The 15,271-nt window shown below is 42.9% G+C and overlaps 1 protein-coding gene across 1 annotated transcript in view; it reads right to left on the bottom strand.

The window, feature by feature from the left end:
• The window catches only part of LOC120848735 (Down syndrome cell adhesion molecule homolog), a 98,378-nt gene extending 96,794 nt beyond the window's left edge, over window positions 1-1,584 (bottom strand). Inside the window, exons 1-2 of the mRNA XM_042286469.1 lie at window positions 1,569-1,584; window positions 915-1,079 (exon numbers count right to left, since the gene is read on the bottom strand). Of these exons, the coding sequence (XP_042142403.1) occupies window positions 915-1,079; window positions 1,569-1,584 (181 nt within the window). The remainder of the gene's footprint in view (window positions 1-914; window positions 1,080-1,568) is intronic.
• Between the last annotated feature and the right edge of the window lie 13,687 nt (window positions 1,585-15,271).

The raw sequence follows: 15,271 nt of genomic DNA, 5'->3' as shown, positions 1-15,271 counted from the left end.
CCGATTCCTGCGATCCGCGCCTCCTCCGCGGAGGCGCGGACTGATAAAGTCGAGCGCCTTTTTCACTCGCGGACGTTTGGCGGCAGACTGACTTGGAAAGCATTTAGTCTGGCAACGGTACATGGTTTTCTTGGTATTTTGCTTCTGTGCGTTCAAAACAAAAATGGCGCGTCGCCTTGGCGTCGCTGCGTTTTGTGCGTTTGTTGGTTCATTTTGTCGTACGATTCTTGGTTCCACGCGTGAGAGAAACTCCAGAAACTTTTTCCGGCTGACGCGACGCAGGTTCCGGTGCTCCTCCGGGTCCGTGTCAAGAAGCTCCCGTCAAAACTAGTCTAGCACGCCGCGATAGTTCTTGCACGTCCAATCAGGATTTCACCGAGCAAGCCCTCTCTTGTGGATGTGGTGTGCTTGAGTGTTGTGCACGAGCGCGGAGTGTGTGAAGGCATCTCCAAACGCCCCTCCGCGAGCCCAGAAGTTCGTCGCGTCTACGCCGAAGCTTTCTCGGGCAGGATCATGCCTGTGTCACTGTCATGCTTTGGGTTAGTAAAGTTAGTGGCGCTTCGCGCGAAGCCTGTCCCGGTGTTTTGTTCTCGATCTGTACGTAGCAGCGGCGTACGATTCTTTATCGCGGTAGCAACCGTCGATTTCTCTCTTGGACAACCGTGCTACTGTGCGATGTTGGAGTTTCGCGGCACTGTGGGGTACGAACAGGTTCGGTCCGTCCTCACGGGCGTCTGCTCGTCGTCTCCCTCGTGTGGATGCGCTTGGGAGGCGGACGAACCGCGGATATGTCGTCACGTGATCAATCCGTCCGCGGATCAGTCCGTCGTGTGAATCGGCTATTAGCAATTTGCCAAGAATGTTTTTTCCCGTGTGGTCTCCGGAAAGCAGTACAGCAAATGAGCTTGACTTACGTAAGTGCGTCTCCCTGCGCCCGATGACCAGTCCGTCCTCGGTGGTCCACGAAGTGACGCTCAGGTACTGTCTCAGCGTGCTGGGAACGTGGCAGCGGAAAAGCGCCGTGTTGCCCCGGGGCACGTAGTCGTCGTGCACGTGTGCCTCGAACTCCTCTAGCACCACTGAAAGAAAGAAAGTGAAAGGAAAAATTTAGCAACGTCTTTTATATGTAAGTCTAATAACGCATAGAATGCAGTATTTACAAAACTATCGCTTAATCTTGTAAAAAAAAAAAAACCTTGCTGGTTGTGATTACAAACCTATACTTTGATTAATATTCCCGCTACACTTAGCGGGGAACCTGCATTAATTCATAAGTATCGTGACGTCAGACCATGTGACGTCGACTTTCCCGCTAAATGAAGGGTGGATATTGAATTGGTGCATGGGTTACGTGACGTTAGGTCATCTGACGTAAATTTCGTCGCTAAATTTAGCGGAAAATGCACGGACGGACAATATTTTGGTACGGACAATATTATTTTATTGCACTTCGTGTTTTGAAAATAAAAGAAAAACTGTTTCTTTGGGGGTGGGTCAATACCCGCATCACTGTTTGGGCCTCAACAATATTAACGACCCTGGCTTGTGCCTAAACGTGTAAACCATACCTCGTGTTGGCTCCATTCTCGGCGTTATCAAAATGATGAAACCAAAACTATGCCTACCGGTGTAAGATCAAAGCGTCGGAACAAACTGGAAGCCTATGTAAAAACTAGACATTTGCGTTCCAGACATCCGGTGTGGTCTATTGGCTACTTGGAATGAATCGTCGGAACCAATTTTTTTGACAACGAGAGGCACCTGCTATAGCTCACTACGAATGGAGTGCACGTATGGACGTACCCCTTAGGTAACAACCTGATAAACGCTCTACATTTCGGCACGAATAATTAATAAAGCTATCCGCGTCGTTTATATTTGTAAAGTTACTAAAATTGTAACCTGCCACATCCCGCGCCAAAACCAACTACAAACAAAATCTTAAGGTTGGATTTAGAGTTAAAATAATAAAATCGACAAGAAAAATACCATACTTAAGTGACTATGATGAAAGTACATTTTCGAGGAACTTTCATGAAGTAAACTGATACGAAGTGATAATTTCTTGTTATTACCATAAGTGTCTCGTTTTATTATACTCACTGAGAGATCTAAAACGACCGGGCGTCTTTCTTCGAAGCCCCATCTCCGGCTCGCGGTTGCTGTATTCCTTCGTGCTTCAAATGCACGCGAACACTCGAAGCTCCCAAGACGCCGAAGCGTTATCCAGGCTGGATGTTCGTGCACAAGGCGGGAAAAATGAACGAAACTTCCGCCGCTTTCACCCCCGTCATTTACTTTAAAACAGAAGATTGCAAACACTGCTCTCAAATCTGCCGATATTCACGACAGAACAATCTAAGTCGTCAGTTAACAGGAACGACTGAACGAGCCCCAGTAACGCAATCCCATTTTAACTCGGCGAAAACTCCTACGCGTCTCGTCAGATGTCTTCAAAACAAAGCGTTTCAAACGGACGGCTCAAAATACAAAAAGTCTAGTCGGGTCGTCTATGCTTCGATCGCTGGCACACCACACACTAAAACCTACTTATAGAAGAAAGCCTGCGTGACCATCCCGCTTCCGCACTCGAACCGTTATTGACGTCTAGGTGTCCACACTATTTATGGGTCCACGCCGACGGCTAAAGAGAGACCAGAACATGGTCCGCTATCAGTCAACTACCCGTCTTTAGTATGTCGGGCGTTCGATTCGGCTCGCCACAACTTTGTTTCGTGCGACGCCATGAACTAAGTGGGTCGCACGCGATACCTCGAGGGGTGGTGCGTGACCGCGTGGGTCACGACGGGGCGACGGACTTAAGCTGGATTTCGGGCTTCAGCTGCTATTCCAGAAGGCAATTGGCCACGTGCCTTCTCTTTCTTAAAGACAAACAAAAATATCTAAAAATGTCGTGGTGTCGTTTCATGAGACTCTCGCCGAATCTTTGTGCATTGACTTCCGCATGATTCTCCTGCAGTACACTGCGCGGAACAATTAGCGCAAACCCGGTAAAAGCACTTTTGTTCGTAAACATTTCGCATGCTGAGAAACGGCGCTCAAAGCGACAGGACAACAGGAAGGAACAGGGACAAAAACGCGCTGTTTTTCAACATGTTGATTGTTTCCTACATTTTGTCCTGTCCCTTTGAGCACGGTTTTTCATCATGGTCGAAAATCACCATCAGGCCAAACTTACCACCCTGCTACCGTACCTTTTGTTTATACAGCGTACAGCCATAGCCTCCTCTATACTAAGAAAGCCGGGCAGCTCGACGACGGAGCCATAGAGTGCCCGGTCGCATATTCGGAGCGCGTGGATCTGGTAGCACAGAGCATCAAAAAGCCATTTCTAGGGAGACCTGGACGTCAGCGCACAGATTCTGCAGCGGCGAGGACCCGAAAAACACTTTTTTGCTCGGGAGAAGTGTGTTTCGGCGGCTCGCCGCAGCGGGGCGCCAGTCACGTGGCTCTCCTCTCACCCGTTGTCTGCCGCTCCACTTTTCCATTTCGGCGGCCGCTTCTCGGGCGATCTGCCAGGCTTCGTCAGTGTATAGGAGGCAATGGTACATCAGATCGGTGGTCGAGTGCGTTAGCGCACCGCAGCACGGGGCGCGTGTAGTGAAAGCTCGCGATGCAGAACACAGGGATTCTGAGTCAGGGGCGGATCCAGAACTCCGTTTAAAGGGAAGGAGGGGGGGAGGGGGGGGGGCGGGAAAATATTTTTGGGGAACACTAAAGTAGCACGAACCGTACCCTGGTTGCTCCTCTGGCTTTAGCCACCGCAGAACCACACTCCGCCGACGGCCCCTAGATGTGCACCGCTGCTCCGGCTTATTGGCTCCAAGCCGTGCTCTGAAACCGCTGCCGCGTACTTCGGTGTTGGTTGAAGTGACGGAGTCGTTCTCCAAGTTTAGAGTACAAGTGTGCCTGCTAGGGCGAGACCTACCCTATTTTGAACCATCGTCTTTGAGTACCGAGCCTTCTACCACCTGGCAGGCCGGTAGTCAATTTTATTTCGGAGGGGGAGGGGGGGAGGTCCACCCATGTCAAACTGCAGTCCGGGAAGGCGGGAGGGGGGTGGACTTTGTTTGCGGGGGGGGGGGGGGGGGGGGATTGCAGACACCTATGAGTACCTACGCCGTCTACCGTCTCCTTCGCCCGCTTCACCGCGAGCTCCCTCGCTCGCCTTGACTAAGGCGCCCTGCATCGCGGCGGCCGCCCCCGTGCCCCCCCCCCCCCCCCCTTGGATCCGCCCCTGTTCTGAATTCAATCCTCACCCCTGACCAGTTAGATCTGAATGAGCGTCTTACCGACGTGTGGTTGAGTATCAGTACTGAGTGATACAGCTTAAGGGTCCGAGGCCAGCGGTGGTACCATGAGGGCAAAATATTTCTTCTACAGCGATGATACCGAAAACCCACTATAGCTCACTATCTGCCACCCCCTCCCCAATGTGTATACATAAACACAACACAATTACTGTACTTGACGAACACTTGTTTTTACCTTATTATTTGATCGTTTTAGTGTTCAATAATACCAGTACTTTTGATGACAGTCATTTTTTTGGGAAAATCCACAAAAAAAAAAAAAAAAAAACACGCCAGTGACGTGTTCGTGATGCGTCACGTGCTGCATACGCCAAGCGTTATCGTCATTCATACGGGGTGAGAAGCACTTAAAAGTAAGAAGTTATTAGAGTTCTTAGCTCAAGGGGCTTTGCGTGCTCAAAGCGTAAAATAATGCAGAAACAAATGGCTAAGCTCATAAAGCTATACTTCCCTGAACTGTGTAACTCCGTGTCCACTTTGCATGGGGAATCATTAAGTTATATTTCAGTCTTGTTGAACGAATGACTTAGGTTTGCAGGAGTTATAATCTATTTCTTTTTTTGTACAGTATTTAGTTGCATACTAAGTGTAAAACTACACCGATGCAAATGACTTTAACTCGACTTCTACTTTTTGTTTGTACGGCCGAACAATCAGTGTTCATTATATTCAGAATCCTACATATACATTCGCTTCTAGCCGCCTGAGCTTAAAAAGACAAGCGCAAACATAAGCCTAACCTTGGCGATTTGTTTATAATTATTTGAATTATATATAAAAAAAAGACAATTTGACGAAACAACCACATTTAAATAAATGTATTGTTCGCTGCCCCCTTCCGTGGATATCTCAGCTTCTGTTGCAGAATGCAAACAATTTACAATAACTGCTTTTGTAGTGAGCATGTCGATTTCGATGCACACGCGAAAACTGTTTTTTTTTTTTTTTGTGTGGTTTCAATAAAATCAGACAATACGCTACGGATTGTCACAGACCTTCTCGCTTATATATTTAGTTTTATTAAAATTAACGTAATCATTACTTAAAAAAAAAAGAAAAAGCTTGTCGAAAAGTCATTTTTCAGCATTTTGGGACAAAGGTAGATGCCGAATCGGCACAAGTGCAATATGGGGAAGACGTCTCGCTGACGGCCAACATTCCTCGTGTTTCCTTTTCTTTTTTTTTTTTTCATTGTCTTTCGGCCTTGGCCGCTTCGGTGTTTCTCGTCGTTCAATGGGGCGGAAGGCTCGAAATGTTTAATCTCGGTGTCAGGGCCTTCCAACTCGTGCTGAGCGCCATTTCATTGAAAGCGGCTGTTACTCTTCTTCCGAGACAAATAGCGGTGTCACTTTTCTAAAGCCTGTGCTGTCCCTAGTTTCCGAAACCATATAAAGGGGACCAAAAACAGTCGGACATTTTATCCCTTTTTTTATTCGGCTTTTATTTTCCCAATGCGCCTAATTTCGTTTTCCTGACACTCCACTTTGTCCCCTGACATTTGCTCGGTCGATATCCTGTGTCTGGTGTGTCTTTGAGCCTGTCAGCTTCGAACCGCTTTCAGGTTCACATAAAAGAAGGTAAATTCGCGTTCCACCACGCAGAAAGTGATGAACAAAAAAAGAAAGATGGGGTCTGGTTGCTCCTCGGTGAAATGATCCGAGATTTCGGCTTTCAAAGAGGATGCATTCGCTTATTTTTGTTTGTAGGCTAACTTTCTTTTTTCTTTTCTTTGCATGATAGAATCTTTTTTTTGAACTCTTTCTCCCCCTCTTCCTTTTTCTCTCCTTGAATTTCTTTTCTTTGCGAAGACATCAAAATATACTGGGTCGTTACTTAGTGCAGTGACTGATTATACCCACATTCACGCTCGTAATAGGCTCTTTGGTAATCGAATTGGGTGATTCCTTCGCTTCTTTACGATTACAGACAGTGCGTTCATTCAATTCGATAACTCGCCATTCTAGACAGCAGCGAAAGCCTTCAGGTATTTCGAAGATATACTTTCGCAAACACGCTCGCTTGAAATTCAGTCAAACCGCTATAAAAAAATATGAATTTAAATATGAGAAATATTGTGGTCAGCTATGGAAGAATAACTCCGAAACATTACTCGAGTAGAAATGAGAAAGTGAATTGCACTCAACTGTAGGGACGTTCTTCATAAGTTATAACCGTAAGAGTTTTGAATTAAAAGAAAGGTAAGCTGGAAGCTTGCACGCAAGGCGAGGTGAGGCGTATTATAGTGAGTGTTAACTAGCGGTCATAGCTTTGTGCGCGACTGCTAAACACGTGATGATGGCAAGCTTCCACAGTTTTTTTCCGGCGTGCATTGCGCGATCTCAAGTTTGCCGGTCAGAGCAGACTATTTTTGCGAGCTTAGTATCGGCTCTAAGCATTGCCCTCAAGTATGGCGTCCAATGAATACCCCCTATACACCAAGTGTTCCTCGTTTTCTCACATTATAGATACACAGTCGGATACATGTAGGAGTGACAGCGACAAGTGATAGTGTTTCTGCCATCTTTTTTTACTTGAGCAAATCCTTTGACCTTGTGCGCCACGACGTATTTGTGCATGAAACTAACGCAATACAGGGCTTGTTTGCCGCTTCGTTCGTGGTTTCAGTTGCACCTATCTGGGCGCAATAACAATGTTCGCGTTAACGGTGTGTTACCGAGATCAACCGTATTATCGTCTGCCATTCCTCAGGGTTCTATTTAGGACTCATGCTGTTTCACATTTTTACCAATGATGTCTCTCGTTGCTTAAACGATTCAAAATCGCTTCAGATTGCTGATGATAGTAATTTGTTTAAACAGATCAAATAGCTTGATTATTGAGGGAGCTGCTGCAGGAGAACGTATTTGCTATCTTTTCATGGTGTGATCATCATAAATTACGTCTACACGCTAAGAAACACTTTTTATCGCTTTATCACGGAACGAACGTGCGCTTAATATTTTTTACAAACAAGACAATCACCCATTGCGGTAAGAATATTGCGTACGTAAATGAGGAGCCTATGCTAATTAGTTATTTGGTTTTAATAAATAGGTGTCCTCTTTCATTAGTTTTACGCTAGTGACTTTTAGGTTTGTTTTTGCTGATAATCCGTCTATTATGCGTCCAAATCTGAAGTTTGGCTCAGTTGTCTGGAACTGTCTGAGAGTAACCAGCTCTGAGGGCTGAGAGCGTGAGCAGAGAAAGTTCGCATGGATTATGTACAACAGTTATTAGGGCCACCTGCTCTTGTTTTTGTTTTTTTATCTACGAGTTAAGGTTTTCTTAGGCTAAACTTCAAAAACACTGGAAGCTAGCCGGCGTTTTAGAAATAATGCACTTTTCCATAAAACGATACATAGCGAAATACGTTTCCCTAGATTTCGTTTCCTGCTTTAATTTTATGGGACATAAAAACAAAGCTGAGAATTGTCGTCACCACAGCACGTTCTACGTCAATGCGTGAGCTGTCGTGACCCCAACATGTTCTACGGGTAAGAAATCCGTACATTTACCCACTTTTACAAATTCTCAGCAATTTATGGTCAAACGCTGCACTGAGACCGGTGGATGAGATTTTCTGGGGCCAGGGGGGTTTCAAAAATGCACTAAGAATGCACATTTAATAAACACCAGAGTTCTGTTTCAGGGGCGAAGCTCCTTAGGGTCTAGCCTTGTCCGTTCGTCCGTCCCTCCGTCTGTCCGGCGTCCGTGCTCCCATAAAAAGAAAAAATGTTTGCGCAGTCAACAGGATTCGAACCTGTGCGGGGAGACCCCAATGGATTTCTAGTCCATCGCCTTAACCACTCGGCCACGGCTGTGGGACGAGTAGGGGGCTCTGAGATATGGTAGTAACTCAAGAGCTGGATAAAACGTTGCATATAGCTGCTCAACGTCTCTACAGAAGAGGGCGCTGCGGTCAAATGCGTATATAATCGCGTTAAACTTTGCATGCATTGGCTCAACGTTTCCAGACTAGAGGGCGCTGCGGTCAAATGCTCAAATGCGTATATAACCACGTTCCATACCCCACATTCTCTTTCTGGCATGGACCGTTGACTTAAGCGATGGAGATGCGTTCCCACAGCTTCTAGCGGATCCAAGCTGATCCGCTAGAAGAACCACTGGCTCTGCATTTCACCGATCATAAAGCAGTAATAATGAAGTCAAAACGCAACCCGGAATTAAGCACTACCTATGAGCAATAAAAAAAATCAGCACCCTCAGCACTACCTATGAACAAAATCAGTATCATCAGCACCACCAGAGCTTCGCCCCAATCAACATCATTCACCACGTGGAGGTGCGGTCATTTTTTATATGTGATCTCTTGTTTTGTGTGCTTTTTTACGAAATTGTATGTGTTTGTACCAGTTGACGATGACGACATTTTAGAAGCCATAAGTAAACTTAAACCTAAATAATCCACCGGCATTGATGGCATACCTAGTTTTATTATTAAAGGTTCCTCCTTTCTTTTTGTTGCTGTGTTGAAGCATATTTTTAACTTGTCTCTAACTCAGGCTAAGTTTCCGGAGCTCTGAAAATACTCGGTAGTAGTTCCTGTCCTTAAAGCCGGTGATTCTACTTTAGTTAACAATTACCGTCCTGTTTCGTTGTTATGCGGCTGCGCGAAGGGTTTCCAAAAAGTAGTCCATAAGCGGATTTACTTTAACTTAAACAGAAAAATATCGGAATTCCAGCATGGTTTTTTGAAGGGTAGATCCGTAGAATCAAATTTATGCTCATTTTCGAGTTACTGCGCTCCAGTGGTTTCCGGAAGAGGTCAGTTTGACGTGATTTTCTTCGACACGTCGAAAGCCTTCGACCGGGTTAATCACACATTAATGTTACACAAGCTTGCCCTACGTGGCTTCAGCCCATACCTCTGCGCCTCATTTTCAAACTATCTCGGTCATCGCCGGAATTCGGTTCGTGTTCCCGTTAGCTACTCCGATGAGTTTATTTCGAGTTCCGGTGTGCCGCAGGGCTCAATTCTGGGACCCATGTTATTTCTTTTGTTTATAAATGACATTGTTTCTTGCGTTGAGGATGCCAAAATTCTTCCTTTCGCTGATGACGTTAAGCTGTTCATAAGTGTCGAGTCAGTGTCTGATTGTTCCATTCTTCAAGATTATGTAGATTCTGCTTTTACATGGTGTGCCGAAAACTGTTTGTCACTGAACCCACAAAAAAAAAACTAGATATATTGGGCTATCTAGAAAGCGCGAGAGAATTTCCTTTACGTAGACTGTTGGTGGCGTCCCAATTCCCCCCGTATCGCTTATCAGAAATTTTAGCGTCTCTCTTGACAGCGAACTTTCCTTTAATAATCATGTTGTCACAACCGTAAATGCAGCGCTAAGAGTATTAGGTATGATTTCACGTTTATGTCGCCAATTGTCTGCCCCTTCATGTTTATTGCATTTGTGTAAGTCTTTGGTTAGACCACGGTTAGAATTGTGCTCTGTGGTTTGGAATTCACTGACTATTTCGCAAGCTATCCCGATTGAAAATGTACAGAATCAGATGATTAGAATTGTCTACGATAAGTATATTGGAAGGGAGTGTTTCTGCCACTACGGATCAGTGCTTCGCAGGTTTCTATTGCACAAACTGACTGTGAGACGACAGTACCGAGATTTTATGTTTTCATACAAAGCTGTACATGGTGAGGTAAAGTCGACGGACTTATTGCAGTCTATTTCCTTCCATGTTCCACCCCGAATCATTAGGAACAAATAATCGTTTTACCCCTCCTGTACATCACCCACGTCACCTCTTTTGAGGGTTCAAATTTATTGTAATAATGCACATCAGAATAACTTTGATATTTTTAGTGCACATCAGGATTTTATGCAACAATTACGCGAATGGATGCAATTGCCTTAAGCAGGCGAAATCAGACCTACCCCTAGTTTTTTTTCTTGTGTTTGTTTTTAGTTCGTCTTTGACAATTTGTATTTTGTCTTATGTGTATAATAATTCAACCATGTTTGTGCACCACACAGTAGATTACTAGGTTGTTTGTGGCACTGGAAAATAAACCAATATTATTAATATTATTATAAGGGCCTCAACTATTTCTGCACAGAAAGCACAAGTCAGATAAATAAATAAACAGTAAAATAGTATACTGGCTCTACCTAAATACACCATTCAAATTAAAAATCATTTTGATCTCCTTATTGCGTGCTGCGGTTCCATTTCTGCTCTTTTTTCGTTTAGTTGACCTCCCCCAGTTAGCGTATGCACCACGACCTCATGCCGGAATTTGGGGGCAGGAGAAAGTCTTAGCACGTAAGAGAAACATATGCATTAATAAGTCCTAATGTCTTTTAACCCTTGCAAAGGGTATGAAGCTCACACGCGATTGCCAGAAGCACGTTCTCGGCAAACCCACTCGCGTCAATTCCTTCGCTTACTCAACGTCTCTTGAACATAGATTGGTATTAAGGAGCGCCTTTTTATACCAAGTTTTCGGTTTTAATTTCACACAATGGCAAAACGTTTTTTTTTATTTAACATTTTATCTTCTTGTGGGTAAACAAAATCTTAACACAGACACACTGCACTATGCGAAAAATAAATATTTGGCATAATGTGGGTGTCACCTAGTTTTTGTGACGTTAGCGTTGTACTCATTTTCATCAAACGAGGCACAAACTCGATTAAGTTTGATAAAACAGCATCATTGGCGGCGCAGTATTTAACATCCAGCCTAGGTTTGTCCAAGTCCTTACTCACATTATATATTTGGCAGTAAATTGAAAAAAATCTCACGTTAATCTAAGCACTTAACTTGTGTATTACAAAAACAGACAAAATATTGCTTAACTATAAAGGATAGACTGACATGCTGGACACAACACGACATCGATGCGTCCATTATAATAGATTGTTAATGATAAAGCCACAGATCTTGAAAGCGCCGTGAATCTCCCACGAGTCCACTTTTTAAAAATAACTTTGTTTTAGGGTCGCTGATTGTAACATTATTAAAATAATCGACGTTAATGAAGGGAACTAACAATGTTCTTCCTTCTCTAGGCAGCCTCGATGTCTTTATCCCGTCTACGGTGATCAACGTTTTACTTGGCTTAGTAGTGACGGTAAAACGTAATCTTTTTTGCCGTGGCATCTTCAGAAAGAAGAAAATTTTAGATAATCCTTGCAATCAAAAATTTTATAATTCAAACGCAAGCAGAACAAACTTGACTTAAACATACCTTTGAATAACGAAGTATGTATAGAAAATTTGTGGAGCCCAGAGTGGGTTTGAGAGGCGCTCTCTTTAATCCCGATAAAATACTTTGGGCGACGCATTTATTATTGTCTGTATGTTTTTGTATTATCCAACCACAATCTGTTTATTTCTTATCTTGAGCGACTTTATTTTTTCGCTTTTTCAGAGTCTTCATTTTTATGAACGAACGACTTCGAAACGTGATAATTTAAAATAAAATTGAAAGTTAAGAGAAAAAAAATCGATCGTGAAAAGGTTGCGGGTTTATTTGCGCGAGTGAATCTGAGGAATGGCATTTAATTTGCCGCAGATTGAAATTTCATCCTATGAGTGGCAGTTTGCAAAGACGGCTTCTTTCTGTTTGAACAAAGTTCGAAAGTTTTGCGGGAAAAAGCATTATCTAATTATAAGGGGTCCCAACGATAATCTTCAATTTCCAAACCTACACCTCAGTGTCCCGAGAAATTGTTTCCTCGCTTCATAGTGGAAACAGAGAGCCGTTAAAGAACAAACAAAAAACGTTTCAAATAAATCACTACTCGTACCCTCCCCTTCATACGGGGAATAATTCCGCAGACTTTCATTACGGAGTTGAACAGCATAGAATAAAAATGCCATGTATAGTTTGGGGTAAAAACTACTAAAACTAGGTGAAGGATCTATGTGACAGGGTGTCCTCTTTGCATAACTTATCCGCAATCTATAATACGGATTATCCTGTCTCAGCTCAGGTTCAGAGCTAAAGCCTTTGCGGCCTTTTCAAATGTTCTCAAATTTTCTGTTTAACATTTTTTTTGTCTGGGTAATCGTAGCCGTGGTGTTAAGCTGATTGCTTCCGAATTCTGTAACTTACTTTGAATATGTAGTACGTCAATCTTGCTCCCCAATGCAGGGGGCTTAAGAGCTACTTAGGTGCTTTAAATGAACATTCGTCCCAGAAAAACTCTTTGCTCGATGAAGTAGATGAAACGACGATTTGCATATTTTGATTAGGCTAATACACTTCTCGAATGTTGGTAGAATGGTGAATACAAATTGTTCTCTCGTTTTTGTACTAGTTTCTCTGTAAAAATTGAAGTCCACCGTGTAATAAAGTGGAGAGATATTTTTGCTTCTGTAAAGGTTGAAGTTCACCAAGCTATGAAGTGGAGAGATATTTTTTTAATTCTTAATACATATTTGTTAAAACTGGAAATATATTCATAGCCCATACTTGCGGCACTTGCGAGAAAATTAAAAAAAAATGTGATTACATGCTTACGTATATTTAACATATTTGTTTCTTTCTGAATTGAAACTCAACTGGCTTCAAAAAGTTCGCACAACGGTTTAGAAGTATGCTTTATGCAACAAGAAGAAATAAAAAAATGTGTAAACGAGTTATACGAGCAATCTAGAACAGAGGATTTTTTGAAGATAAACCCCGCTAAAACACTATGGCTGTGTTCCAAATCTTACACAAATGGATCCGAGTTACTCCGGCGGATCGTATCCCGTGACAGCACAGATTGAAAAACGCTGGACGCGGGTAGGTTTTAGAACGCCATGGGCACAAAACCCTTACTCTGGAGTAAGATGAGTAAATTTTGGAACACGGCCTATGAGATTAGGTCCGCATTGTGTTACGACTCCACATAGTACGATTTCCTCCACACTTCAAGAAGCTCATTGCGATTTGACGCATGCCCAGGAAACACATACTAATTATAGTGGGTTCAACAACATAATGGAGATTTTACACATTCCAAGGTTTGCGGGTTTTGAGATTGAGTCGCGAAATGGTTTGAGTGGTGGAGGCAGCGCTTCGAACTGGAACTTGATCCCAAAACGAAAACCGCCTAGTATAGAAACTTTTAAAAAGTCACCAGAAGGAAGGTGTTTTTTGCACTGGACACCAAACAGAAGCCAGGATTATCACCGAGAGCATTGATTTATTAACAAATATATTATAGCCCTTTTGGCACAGCGACGTCTCGACAAGTAACAAAAAAGCGGAACTGCGGAGCGTGACTTCTAACTGCGAAGCATGTTGGTTTCATATGGTTGCATGCCATGGGCGAAATATGCGTGTTGACTGCGTGCGAATGAAGCGTATACGCTTTATGGATACCCGAAATAAATTAAATGATTTTAAACATCACTTTGATTGGAAATTTAGTTTCACTTGGAAAGGTGTTACTTAAGAAGGATAGATTGTTTTGATGATCCAAAACACAGGTGAATAAACTCTCCAAATGATGTGAGTTACAAGAGTGTAAACACTGTGTCTCAATTTGAGCAAGTTTCACGTGTGACTCTGATGATTACATTTTCAATGTTGAATATCAGAGGCTCAAAAGAAACCCCCATTCACTTATCAAAGTACGCCGAATATGAAGCCATGATGTCATGATACAAGTAGGAGCGTGAAAATACAACAGGTCTGATGATCCTAGTGGCAGTACGAACTTTACATTTTTCATCCTATCACTTTCTTATTAGTGGTATTAAGATTATACTAATTATGTCCCCAATTAGGGTAAGGGAGTCAGTCTCAGGGTATACAATATAAAGGACACACGGACAAACAGGAAGGAGGCTTCTTGTTTTCTACTGCTGAGGCATATAGCTCTTGATTGTTATTGTACGCTTATGTATGTATCTTAACGAGTACCTTCCTTTTTCAGGAGCAAAGCAGTGCAAATTGACACTGTATTGTAATAACAAGAAATAATCAGACTCCCTGGTTGAACATTTTGTGATTATTGCGTCAAGTAGAATACCTGGTTTAAGCTTCTTGCTTGGGCTACAGAAAGCTCTCACTGGTAATTTGCTGTGCGGGGTGAAGAACAAAATCAGTACAGTATATATATATATTCCTTATTTTAATACATCCAGTCCACCAAATAAAGTTTTAATGACGTAAAAGTTGTACAAATTTGTTCATTGTAAACGTCAACACTTTCCAATTTCCCAACTTTCCGTTCTTTTACAGCGCTTGGTCCAGTGTCTTCTCCTGTTTTGCAATCTTTCCTAGCCGTAATGTTTTGTAATAAAGACTGCATATTTTATTTACGATCATTGTATGAAATAACACAACTATCCGGTTTACCCTCTAATACCCCTGTCAGACGGGCATTTGAAAGTTCCGCAGAACAAGCTCTTTTACAAAATCGGCGAACCAGCGCACCCCCTAGGGCATGTACACACTCAACATAGCGAGCTGACTGGCCGATTTTATAAAATAGCTTAGTGAAAATCACTTTTAAAACGCCGTCTGAGAGGGGTATAAAACGCAGTGAACGCTTAAAGTTCAACATCTTAAGACATTCAGCGTTTAAACAAGTTGTGCTAAGAAGATAAAAAAAGGAATTAATTGTTATCGTTTTTTTTCACTAACAATATGATTGGTAACAAAGGCCCTTCCATCACGGAAAACAAGCAACGTGAAAAACAAAAAAAAAACATTCATAGCAAGAGATAAGCCGTCGAATGTCAGTGCTTTCTTTTTTCGGTCTGTCTCCTAATTGTTTCTGTGTTTTTGGTGACGTTGTGTGGGGAACTTTTAACCGGGAAACAAAATTATTTATTTATTTATTTGTTGTGCATACAGTCAAGCGCCGAAGCTGTGGAGAGGTAAAGCAAACAGAAAGAAATACGTCGAGGAGCACAAACATAAAATAACTCTGATTGGCAAAAGCTAAAAGCAACA

Source organism: Ixodes scapularis, unplaced genomic scaffold, assembly GCF_016920785.2.
Source record: "Ixodes scapularis isolate PalLabHiFi unplaced genomic scaffold, ASM1692078v2 PGA_scaffold7__128_contigs__length_106722199, whole genome shotgun sequence".
NCBI lineage: Eukaryota > Metazoa > Arthropoda > Arachnida > Ixodida > Ixodidae > Ixodes > Ixodes scapularis.
The sequence above is the reverse complement of the archived record's forward strand: the minus strand, read 5'-3'. Positions and strand labels throughout refer to the sequence as shown.